The 11,447-nt window shown below is 36.9% G+C and overlaps 1 protein-coding gene across 1 annotated transcript; it reads right to left on the bottom strand.

Annotated features, from left to right (window-relative positions):
• Positions 1–6,691: 6,691 nt before the first annotated feature.
• LOC122087527 (glycerol-3-phosphate 2-O-acyltransferase 6-like) lies at positions 6,692–10,753 on the bottom strand. Its single transcript, XM_042656684.1, has 2 exons — positions 10,072–10,753; positions 6,692–7,781 (listed from the first exon to the last, which is right to left on the bottom strand). Exons 1-2 carry the CDS (start codon positions 10,687–10,689, stop codon positions 6,912–6,914), a joined length of 1,488 nt encoding a protein of 495 aa, XP_042512618.1. The 5' UTR covers positions 10,690–10,753; the 3' UTR covers positions 6,692–6,911.
• Between the last annotated feature and the right edge of the window lie 694 nt (positions 10,754–11,447).

The raw sequence follows: 11,447 nt of genomic DNA, 5'->3' as shown, positions 1-11,447 counted from the left end.
GAAGTGGAAAAAGTAAAAGGGACTGTAAAAGGAGGAAAACTTTGATTAGCGTCGTGAATCACGGTGGTCAAGCTTCATGTTTAATGATGAGTTTAATGGGTATTGTTGCTCTCATGGCCTCGTGTGTGCTTGCCATTTGCCAATAAATAATATGTATTTTTTTTTTTTTTGTTTTGGGTAGAAATGTATTCTTTTTGATTGGTTGATGTAATTTATGCATGTTAAATGATGGATTTTTTTTTTTATTTTGTGAAATGAATTATTTTTTTTTTCATATGAAAAACAAAACAACTATTAGTACACCATATGGTTTAACTTACTTATATTATTCTAGCCTAAATTCGAGCTAGTTCATCAAGGACTTAACAATCTTACAAATATTTATAGATTCAGAAGATTTCATAGTCATAATCACATCCAAAAACAAAAAAGAAATATTTCATGGCTAATCTTTCTTGCTCGATCCCTTGACTAGCCACTTAATATCTCCTTGGATTTAGTTCAGATTTTAGAAGTCAAAATCTTCCCAAATTTGTCTTCCTTCCTCGTGGAATCCTTGTAAAATGCTCCTGATTTGTGAGGGTTGTGCATTCCTTATATATTCGAAGTTTATAAAAACCACAAAGAAATTGGAATTATATAGAAACATGGAGGACCAACCCACCTCATCAATCTTGGAATCATAGTTGCCATCTATTTTCTAGATCAACTTTTTACTATATTTACTATTTCATTCCAAAACAAAAGTGAGAAAAATCCAACCTAACCTTGGTCAATCCATTTTTTCCTTTTGGGGGTTAGTATATTAACCTTTATTTGGCATGTTTATTTTGTTATATAAATTTATGTGCAATTCATAGTTTAGATGAAAATGTTAAAATGAATATATATCTATTTTTACAATAATTTTTTTTATCTATCTACATGAAAACAAGAGAAACCTAAACAGAAGTTGAAGTCTGTGGTGAGATATCCGAATTAGAGAAGTACAAGAGAGGTATATTTTATTAGGTTGTTTCAAGTCCACAAACTCGTTTATGATTTTTCCTGGAATTCATACCACTCAAAGTAAATTTGCTATAGTACATTGTTTTTATGGCTATTTATGGAAAAAATCTTGTGTAAACTTATAGTCAAGATTTGTAAAAGATCATGAGCTTATTTTTTGTCCTCTCAATATTATGTAGAATTTTTTTTTTAATAAATATAAATTTTATCATTTCACATAAATTGTGGAATTAAATCAGTGAATGTAGCATTACTATCACATGGGATCATCATTAGAGACAGCCTAGATAGGAATGTTAAATTATCATAACTGCCTGTTTGTTCCTCTGGAAGGGGCCAAGCAACTCTCACCCTACCCCACTCAGAGGAAAATTTTCTCTTGGTCTCCGGCCAGTTGGGGTCCAAGAGTATCACGAAGTTGTATCTGTTTCCCGTGTGCCTTCGTTATAGGTATGTAGATAGATGCAGGTCCACCTACAACCCTATCGTTTAATTTGTGTTATTCGTCATGGTGGAGATTCGGGTTGTGACTTTGACACCTTTACCAAAATGGTTGAAAGAGGCAGGTTGATAGACAAAGAAACAATAATTTGATGAACATAGATTACTTTGGATATGATTATGGCTCCAATATAACTTCAGGTCTGAATCTAGCTTGAGTGCTGGAGCTTCTTTAATCGATGCGATATCACCACGGTGAATTGAACTCTCCCACAATTAGTATTATTTCATTGCCGGCGGTGTTGGGAGCAATCTTTAGTTCGACTTGAATTTGGGTCTTTTCCATCCGGTTGTACCCTCCAACGTCATTGCTCCCATTGTAATGAGGTTGAATTTAAGAATGTGAATTTGAAACCAAAGTCGTTTATCAAAATCGAATCGAACTGTTTACATCAAAACTGCAAAACTGTTAGTAAATGGTTTGGTACTGATTTCAAGTTTAAAACCGATTAGTTAAATGGATCAGGTCAGTTTTTGTTGGTTTCAAACCGAAATGACACCGTGAAAATCAAACCGTTTAAATTGGCAAAATCAATCCGATTAACCCGTATAACGATTAAATATTTAGTTGTTTTAACAAAATATAATGATTTAATTTAAGGAAGAATTAAGGACCACAGAGGCTGTCCAATAGTTAATTCAATAATTTACTCATATTATGTAGTTATATAATTAAATCCTTACTTGTACAATACCTCATTTAATTTGATACAAGATTGAAACATTTATCAACAAAAGAAAATTTTAGTAAACATGCGATAAACTAGCAAACCGATTGTAACCGTTTAGAAACCGTATGGAATAAACCACGATCAAAACTGTTTAAAACCATGGAGCTGACACCATTTAAAAACTTTGGAACCGAAACCATTTACTAAACAGTTGCGGTTTCAGAAAGTTCCTGTTTAGTAAATGACAAGGTTTTGGTCTTAGCAAAGTATATACCGAAATCGAACCAATTAACACCCTTAGTTGAATTCATCATTTCATGATTTGCCAAAAAGAATTCATCATTTCATTTATATATTAAATTATATTTTACTTTTACATTAAATAACTTCAGAAATAATACGTAACAATCAAAAGAAGTTGCAATTTTTCATTTCACCAATTTGGTGACAACAAGATGCACCTTTTTCTAAAAATACCCTAGAGTGGGTTTCTATTTCCTTTCTCTTCTCTTTTTTTGATAAGAAATATACTTATTCATGTTGAATACGTGGAGGAAGAATTAATATAATTTTCCATCAACCACGGAATGGAGTGTATACACTACCTTACACGAATTAGACAAGGCCTTCCGGCCGGGCTAAAATGTCCACTTCAAAGTTGGATTCTCTAATAATATAAAAAGAACTTACACTTCTTGAAATATGCTAACAAATGTAAAATATGATAGATAACAGTTCAATTGAGAAAGACTCAGCCAAGGATTGACTTTGTAATATATAGCTGATTGTATTCTTGGAATCAGATTCAACCAAGATAAACTCTACACTAAGAGAAATAGCCTAAAAGATGTCCCCACGAACTCCAAGAGCTTCCCCTTCAACAATGCTTGCAAATTAAATAAGATGGTTTAGAATTTAGATACTATAACAAGAGGCTGACTTTTATGAATTCTCGTTTCTTTTCTCGTAAAAAATAAAATAATAAAAGGAAAATTATCTTGAACCATCTCTACTTTTTAAATTTATCTGAGATACCACCCTAAAAAATAAAAAATGACATGTATACACCCTTTTTTAAGAAAATAATTACTCTTAAATCCATTTCGTTAGCTCACAAGTGTCAAGTGATGATGTGTCACGTTTGAAATTTTTTAAATGACAAGTTTACCCTTCAAGGGCAAACTTGTTATTTTATCCTCTTGACTAATAAACTCATCTCCCTTCTGGTCTCGATTGAAAAGAACAAAATAGAAAACGTAGGCCTTGGTTGAACAAGTGAGGAAGAGAGCAAGTAAGGCAGAGAGACCATTTGAACAATCCATTCAATCCATCATGCTTCTCTTATCTTGCAACATTGCTTAAATTTCTGTTTGTTTTTCTTAAGCAGGGATGCAAGCCACTCCAAATTGATAAAGAATTCTGTGGCTCTGAGAGGTTGAATAACGCCTGAGAAGAAGAGTAATAAGGTATTAGGCTATTAGCAGCCCTAGGGTAACTCAAGAAACCTCCTCTTAGCTTCTGAAAATGCATTATCATAATTTCTCACAACATCCCATGAAAAGGGAAGTGGGGTGGGGAAACTTGATGACATCAATCTTTCATGAACCCATTTCCCCAACAAGTCAAACAAAATTGGAACTTAACAAATCAGAAATAATAACACAAAACCCTTAATGCAAAACAAGAAGATATAACCCACGGAGAAATCCAGAGACCAAATACCCAGATTCTACAAATTGCAAAAACAAATAATTTCATATGAATTAGAAGCACAAGAGACAAGCAGGTATCAATTGGGACAACATTAAATGACCCAAAAAAAGAAAATAATAAAATTCCATTTTTCCCCCTTATTTCTAGATCATCATCAGCGCCATCATATCATCAGTTTCTTCTTCCTTTCCAAGCCCTTCCCGTTATGATGCCAACGCATCATCCTCCTATATTCTACCATTCCTCCGCAACTTGGCCTCCCCTTCTTCCACCTCTGCGCATCTCCAATAGCCCACTTGTTATTCCGCCACTCTCATCCCCAACCAACAGAACTCCAAAGATGAGGCTTGACTGGGGGATTCCCTCTCCAACAGTTCCTCCATGGCCTCCTTCCGCCACCCACTATTCGCCACTTCAGCCCCTGCAAGCCCAACTCGTCGCCACCATTTCCATCCTGCTACTAAACCAGAATGCGAAGAGTCTGACACCTCTACTGTTGATTCCGACATATGGGTTAGCTTCCAAACGGCAGCATCATCACTACCTACTGCAGCTTCAGCATCTCCTACCTTCAATCTTGTGAAGCCCATGGTGGCTCAGAATAACTCACCCCAGGACAACTCCGTTGCCGAGATAATTTGGGGGCGAGGACCGGAGTTCGACTTTGAGAGCGAAAGGCTGACATATGCCCTTTTCCTAGGGTTTAAAATGAAAAGAAGCATTTTTTATTCATATTTTGTTTTACAATCAAAAAGGTAATTTCATTTGTAAACTAACGGTGTTAGACTTTAGGGGTACGTTTGTCATTTTTTATTTTTTAGGTGGTACCTCAGATAAATTTTAAAAACAAGAATGGTACAAGATAATTTTCCAAAATAAAAACAAAGTCCCTGATCACGATCCCATCCCACAAACTTTGCCGATTAACTGACCAAAAGGCATCACTATAGCTTTTCATCTTAGGCTGTGCAGGCGGAGACCACACCTGCAGCTGGGATTTAGCAGTTAGTATTAGGATTAGTATCGCTCACACCAATCTGATACTATATCCAATACCTATCTGGAATGACCTTTATCGATTTGAATTGGACGGATTTACTTTTGTTTTCTTTAAAAAATCAGATTACTTTTTCTCTTGATTCCTATTGATCCATCGATCTCGATCGGCCAGGAATCAATATCTGTCCATCAATATTGAATACGAATCAGCCAATCTCAAACGATCCTTTATCGATTCCTCAAACCTTGTAGCTAGAATAATCTGTTCCAACCTAATTGGTTTTTTTTTTTTTTTTTTTTTTTTGATAAAGAGCTAATTGGTATTTTGGTGCTGGTAAAACTAGGAATCTCATTCATTAATCGATATCAAAATCAAATTTCAATACCAACCTATTTATTGATGAAATTATTCGATACCAATTAATGCACCCCTGGGTGGAGCTTGGAAGCGTTCGACGTGGGAACCCCAATGGAGAAGCTAACGCATGTGGTATGGCTTGGTCAAGCAATATTTACGGTACTAGTATTAGCTTTGTTCTGTATGTTAACCAAAATGTTTGGACTGTGTTGATCTAATGGGTTTCATAGGGACCAACCCAACAAATAAAGGCCATAACATCAATAGTTGGTATAATATTACATCGCAGCAATTTAGATCCAACAGAAGGGCCCTCTTCTCCGTATTTACATCCCTTAAGTGCTATCATCAATTAATTGGAATTCTTGGATTATTAATTGGACACTCAATTAAGTATAAAGAAGCTATGCCAAGGGGAATCGAAAAGATGACTCATCAAATCAGTCCCACACCACAGACCACCCAACTCAAAAAATTAATATATATATATATATATATATATTTATATATTTACATGGAGCAAACCAAGTCCAACTTTTACAAACATTCCCCCCCCTCCCCCCTTTTGATAGGAAGAAAATTCCAAAAAAAAATAAAAAATAAAAAAATAGAAGAAAATTACAAGCAAGTAATAATCTGTACAGAAATGTTATCAAAAAAAAAAAAAATTCATAATCAATATAAGAAGAGCCCTTTTTCAAAGTCCCACCGTTATTGTAGTTGGTGCCACCATATAAGAAGAAGACCTCTATTTCTCCATACTTCCATCTATTTCATAGTCCCATCGATATTGTAGTTGATGGTAACATGGTGGCACCTCTCAATTACTATCACTATCATCACCATCCCCATCACCATCATTTCCATAAGAAGATATACTTTTGTTAATATGCATTCCATACATGACTCTTTTTTTTAGCACTCTACATGACTTTTGTTATTGTAGAGTGGCACCATATTAAAAAAAGACCTCTCTATCTCCATACTACCATTCCTTTTGTAGTCCCACCGTTATTGTAGAGTGCCACCATATAAAAAGAAGACCTCTCTTTCTACATACTTCCATACCTTTTGTAGTCTCACCGATATTGTAGTTGGAGGTGGTACGATAGCACCTCTTAATTACTGCCACTACTATCACCATTACCATCATTTCCATGAGAAGATATACTTTTGTAAATATGCATTCCATACATGTCTTTGTTGTTGTTTTTATTTTTTAGCAGCAAAAATAATTTTTTTTTTTCAATTTTACCATTCAACATTTTCTTGTACAAATGTATTCTAAATTAAAATAAATACAAAAAAATTATTTTTAATTAAAAAAAAAATACTAATTTTGAACAAAAAAATTGTCATACACACCCCAAGATTAGAACAGAGAAAGTGCCATTAAATCAATGCGTGGAAGTTCTGATAAGGAAATCTATAATTACCAAGATTGATCACAATGTACCAACATCGATTTATAATTTTAGATATCAAATTATAAAATATAAATCTAGTACCATTTTACATTTGCATCCAATAATATTCCTCTCTGTATTATTTACTGTTATATCTCATACATAAAAATCTAGACGTATAGAGAGAGAGAGAGAGAGAGAGAGAGAGAGAGGAATCAAATTCTCATGCTTCTTGCATGGTGTCTCTGGCTCACGCTAGGCTTTTACCTTCTTGGATGCGATTGTTCCATCTGTACCTGCAAGCGTCTCGTACTTATCCTTCCTTGTGAGGTTGGTGCACATAAAACCTAGTGTCCCTGAGAGCACCCTCTGGATATAGTTAGCAACCTCAATGGATGACTTCCCTCCTTTGCAAGTGAGTTCAGTGGGCAGCTGGTTCAAGAATGTGATCTCATAAGTGGGTCTTGGGTTCATGAACACAAAATACGGGTCCATCAATTTAAACCCACGGGTTGATGTTCCATAGAAGAAGCTTTGTTTTGTATTAATCGCCACAGGAACAATCCTATCGGTGAGCTCTGCAAACATTGCACTGAACCTTAAAAGGAAGGGTTCTCTGCAGGTTGTGCCTTCAGGGCAGATCAGTAAGTCCCCTTCTTCCAGCAATTGTTTGATGTTAGCAGCATCTTTGTCTCGTTCCCTTGTCAATGCTACTGCTTTGATGGGTGAGATCATCTCTGAGAATTTGCTTATACTGTAAGTGACACAGCTTATCTTTCTTCCCAGGGCGACTGCAGTGACGACTGGGTCGAGGATGGTTCTATGATTGCAGACGAAAAGGACACCCGGTTGGCCTTTCTTGGGTTGAGGAGGAGGGTTACCCTTCACCACCAACTTGATTCCAAGTATCTTGTAGTTGTACCACACGATACGTTCTGGCAAGGGAATGTTCAAGTAGACTCTGATGAGGGAGAGAAAGAAGCCAATTGGCATCCAAAGAAAGGTCACCAGGGCCATCAGAGGGGTGGGTCTCTGAACTAATCTTCCCTCGTGAAAGATCACTGAGCTTAGAAGCTTGTTTCTAGGGACCGGCTTGCACTTGGACCTCGGTACCCTGTACCCTTCCTGCATACATATACACACACACACAGCATGGTGAGCACAGCTAAATTAGGTTCATCGCAAAGTGAGATCCACAGCTTGGTTTGGGCATTCATAATTCCACTTCCATTACCAAATCTGGACAGGTCGTGGACAAAAATTTCCCGCAAACTAGGCAGCCAAGTGTGTTAGGATTGTGATGGGGCCATCACATGTTCAGTTTTTATTATTTCCCACCACATGATGGTCCCACCACAATGCCAACACACGTGGTGAGTTGGAATTGGACCTAGTTTTTGTTGGAAAATTATCACTTCTTCGTTTCATGGGTTTTCACGAATCAAGTTTCTCTCCCATGCCACGTAAACCCCCCACCCCATTGAGGGTGTGAGATCTGTACCCTCCCATCCCCATCTGGAAAGTAGATCCAAATTCATTCTGTTTCTACCAAATCTGGACCACTCGTAGATAAATTTTTCCTGCAAATTGGGCAGATTGGTTGTGGCCCAATACTAGTCCATTAAATGTGTTGGTTCACTAAAATCCTAACACATGTGGTGGGGTAGAATGGGTTAAGATTGAACCCAATTTGTGAAAAATGTCGTCTCTTCTCCATTTAATGGGTTTCACAAGATGGGGGTCTCACGACCTTTCATGGAACTGACAGCTTTAAAATCTATTGGAAGTTGGAACAGCTTTCTTTTCCCAATATACCCAACAAAAGACGAAGTACTCTCCAATATTAGGTAGGCGGGCCACCAAGAAACGTGGCCCATGTGAGGTTGAGTTGAGAAAATAGTCCACTAAGATCAGGCTTGATTTTGGTGAAGCATTATAGGATCTGATCTGTTTCAATTCCCATGAAAACTCAAAATCGACCAAAACACATTAAATCCACAACTAGGGTTTTACAGAAACAGGGGGCACGCTTTGAAAGCTATGGGAGTAAGACATTAAATTAGCTTCCATGGTTGGTTCGAAGTGCAGAACCTATAATAGGGATCAGATCACACAACTTAACTGCAATCACTGGAACCAGAGGAGCAGTCTGACATGAGACTGTTCTCTCATTAAAGAAGTATTTACGAGGAATATTTGCAGGTGAAGCTGCCAATCTCATGGGGTAGGGGCCAAAGTAATGGCATGGTCACCTCACATCATTGTGATTTTGCTAGTGAAAGAAGTGAAGATCAAAGACAGCTTAGTTTTGTAAGGAAAATTTGACTGGAAATCACTCGATACCTACCAGGAGTTCCACACTCTTTTTTTTTTTTTTGGTAGAAGTAGTTCCACACACTCGACATGAACATAATTTTCAATATTCAGCCTCAGTCTATCGTTTTCACCCTTTTTAATCCAATCATCTTCAACAATGGCTAATCTTGCCACACAGTTGGACTCTCATCATTCAAACCCCCTACCTATCCCCTTACCGGTTTTAATGGCTATTGATTGATTGGTGTACTGTGCTACAAGACAGAAGCTATACAGCAATGAAGTTAACATACGCCCGTGAAAGAATGGGTCCCAATTTATACACCAGACTCCCATGTGAATTCTGTTGCACTTTTGTGAGAGAGAGAGAGTTAAAACCCTAAAAGATTTGGAAAAAAAATGCCAAAAAAATATTGTGAGATATCATCTCCTCACGTGGGGAGAAGAGTTATCCTCCCCACATTATATCCCACTACTTAATAATTTGGATCATGAATAAGAGTAATTAGGTCAATTTGATACCTCATAGACAAAAGGAAGGATCCCATCAGATTCAAACTCGACCCCAAAAAACCATATGACAAATCGGTGGGCAACTTTACTGTACTAGCAATGAGTAAGAGCCCAACTATCCATCTTAGTCATTTAAGATCTGAGCTCATTGAATGTTTGTGAAGAATACAAGCTTGAATGCTATTGTATTTATTTTCAACGAAGAATCAAGGACTCCCATATCACAACATTTATGAAAGAAAAGTTCAATTTAATGAATTCTTACCAAATTTTCAAGATAAAAGAATACATCCAAACCATATATGGGAAAAAACCCCTGTGATCTGACATAGGAAACATACAGACACAGTTGGAGTGAAAAGATCCAACTGCCCCGCCACAGCTAGATATTCATTTGGGAGGAACGCTCGTAGGGCTCCCCTCCCCTATGTTATGGCAATAGAAGGCAGGGAAGTTTACCATAATCCATGGCTTGAAACAATAGTTTGTCCAGAAATAAAGTCTCAAAAGATCAAAAAGAAAATCCAAAGAACAATGAAGAAGGAGAAGATCAATGTAATTAAGGAAGTTAAGATGAAGATCTAACCTTGCAAACGGACATGAAATTGTAATCGGTCTCTCTATCACCCATGCCCACATCAGGCCGAGCCTCCCCGAATTCTCGCTCCACTGCAGCTCTCTTGAGATCTCCAACTAGAACACCGGGTTTCTTGACAAACCCAGTTGCCCTACCAGATTTCAAAACTTGGAGTTCAGTGCCAAGCACCTTGTCTGCTCCTAAATAGTTCTTGACAAAGGGCTCTACCATGATCCTTGGATTTGCGGTCACTATGTATCTCTTCCCAAAGGAATTGAACACACGCCAACTCTCCGGGTGCACATCATCGGCATAGAATCTGGGCAGCACAGACCTCGACACCAGCTCAATATCCCTTACCTTTAAACCTGCAAAGGTGATGAAGACGAAGATCTGGATGGCCAATGACTCTGACATGAATAGGTAAATGGTGTAGACGATGGGAACGGATGCCAAAAGAAGGAATGCCCTCAGAAGACTGCCAGCTTCAAGAGCAATAAGCATGAAATAAGGGAAAACACTTCGAGACAGGAGAAGGGTACCATCGAGGTCTGCTGCCACTGTTTGGTTTGATCTCCCCTCAGAGCTGCACCTGGATATTAGCTCAAAACCATGATGAGACCCCATTTGAGCTGCACCTGAATGTGATTCTGCAACTTGTGCTCTCTCTCTCTCTCTCTGATAGTCTTACGCCAAAACTGCTTAACGTTATATAGTAGGGGAATTTATTATCGCTCCTGCTACAGTTGCTCAATATTTACTAAAACTCTCCTACTTTTTACTTCTTTTTTTTTCTTCTAATACTCTCTTGCTTTTAGATTTTTACATCCCTTTCTCTCATACTCTTTTTAAATACTTAGATTGCCCATTCTTTTCACTTGTAACCTATTAATTTTTTTTTTTCAAATTGATTATTTCAAAAATTGATTGGTTCAAATTGATTGGGAATAAAAATCAATACTTTACATGAGTCCCATTCCTCTATTAGATGGTGGGGAGTTCTCATAAATTTAAATCTCTTTTCACTGTGGCGGAAGGATTAAGTGGTCAATATCGGTATTGGTTGAGAACAACATAGATCCAATACTTTTATCAAATTTTTTTAGTCTCTAAAGCCATGTGTCACAATCCTAACCAGAATTAATATCGATTGAGATCGATACCAATCCAATATCGATTAAAAAACATAATAAATAAACAATAACCTTGATGATGGATGAGACAAAAATAATAATAATAATAATAATAATAATAATAAATAAATAATATCTTTAAGTGACTCAATATTAATGCATTTAGAAAAAAAAAAAAAACATAAAATAATGATACGGGAGCTAAGGAGGAGTTTGAGTTTCAGCCAACAAAGCAATATTTAAACCAAGTAA

The sequence above is a fragment of the Macadamia integrifolia genome, chromosome 8, assembly GCF_013358625.1.
Source record: "Macadamia integrifolia cultivar HAES 741 chromosome 8, SCU_Mint_v3, whole genome shotgun sequence".
Lineage (NCBI taxonomy): Eukaryota > Viridiplantae > Streptophyta > Magnoliopsida > Proteales > Proteaceae > Macadamia > Macadamia integrifolia.
This window is presented reverse-complemented; position numbering and strand designations above follow the sequence as displayed.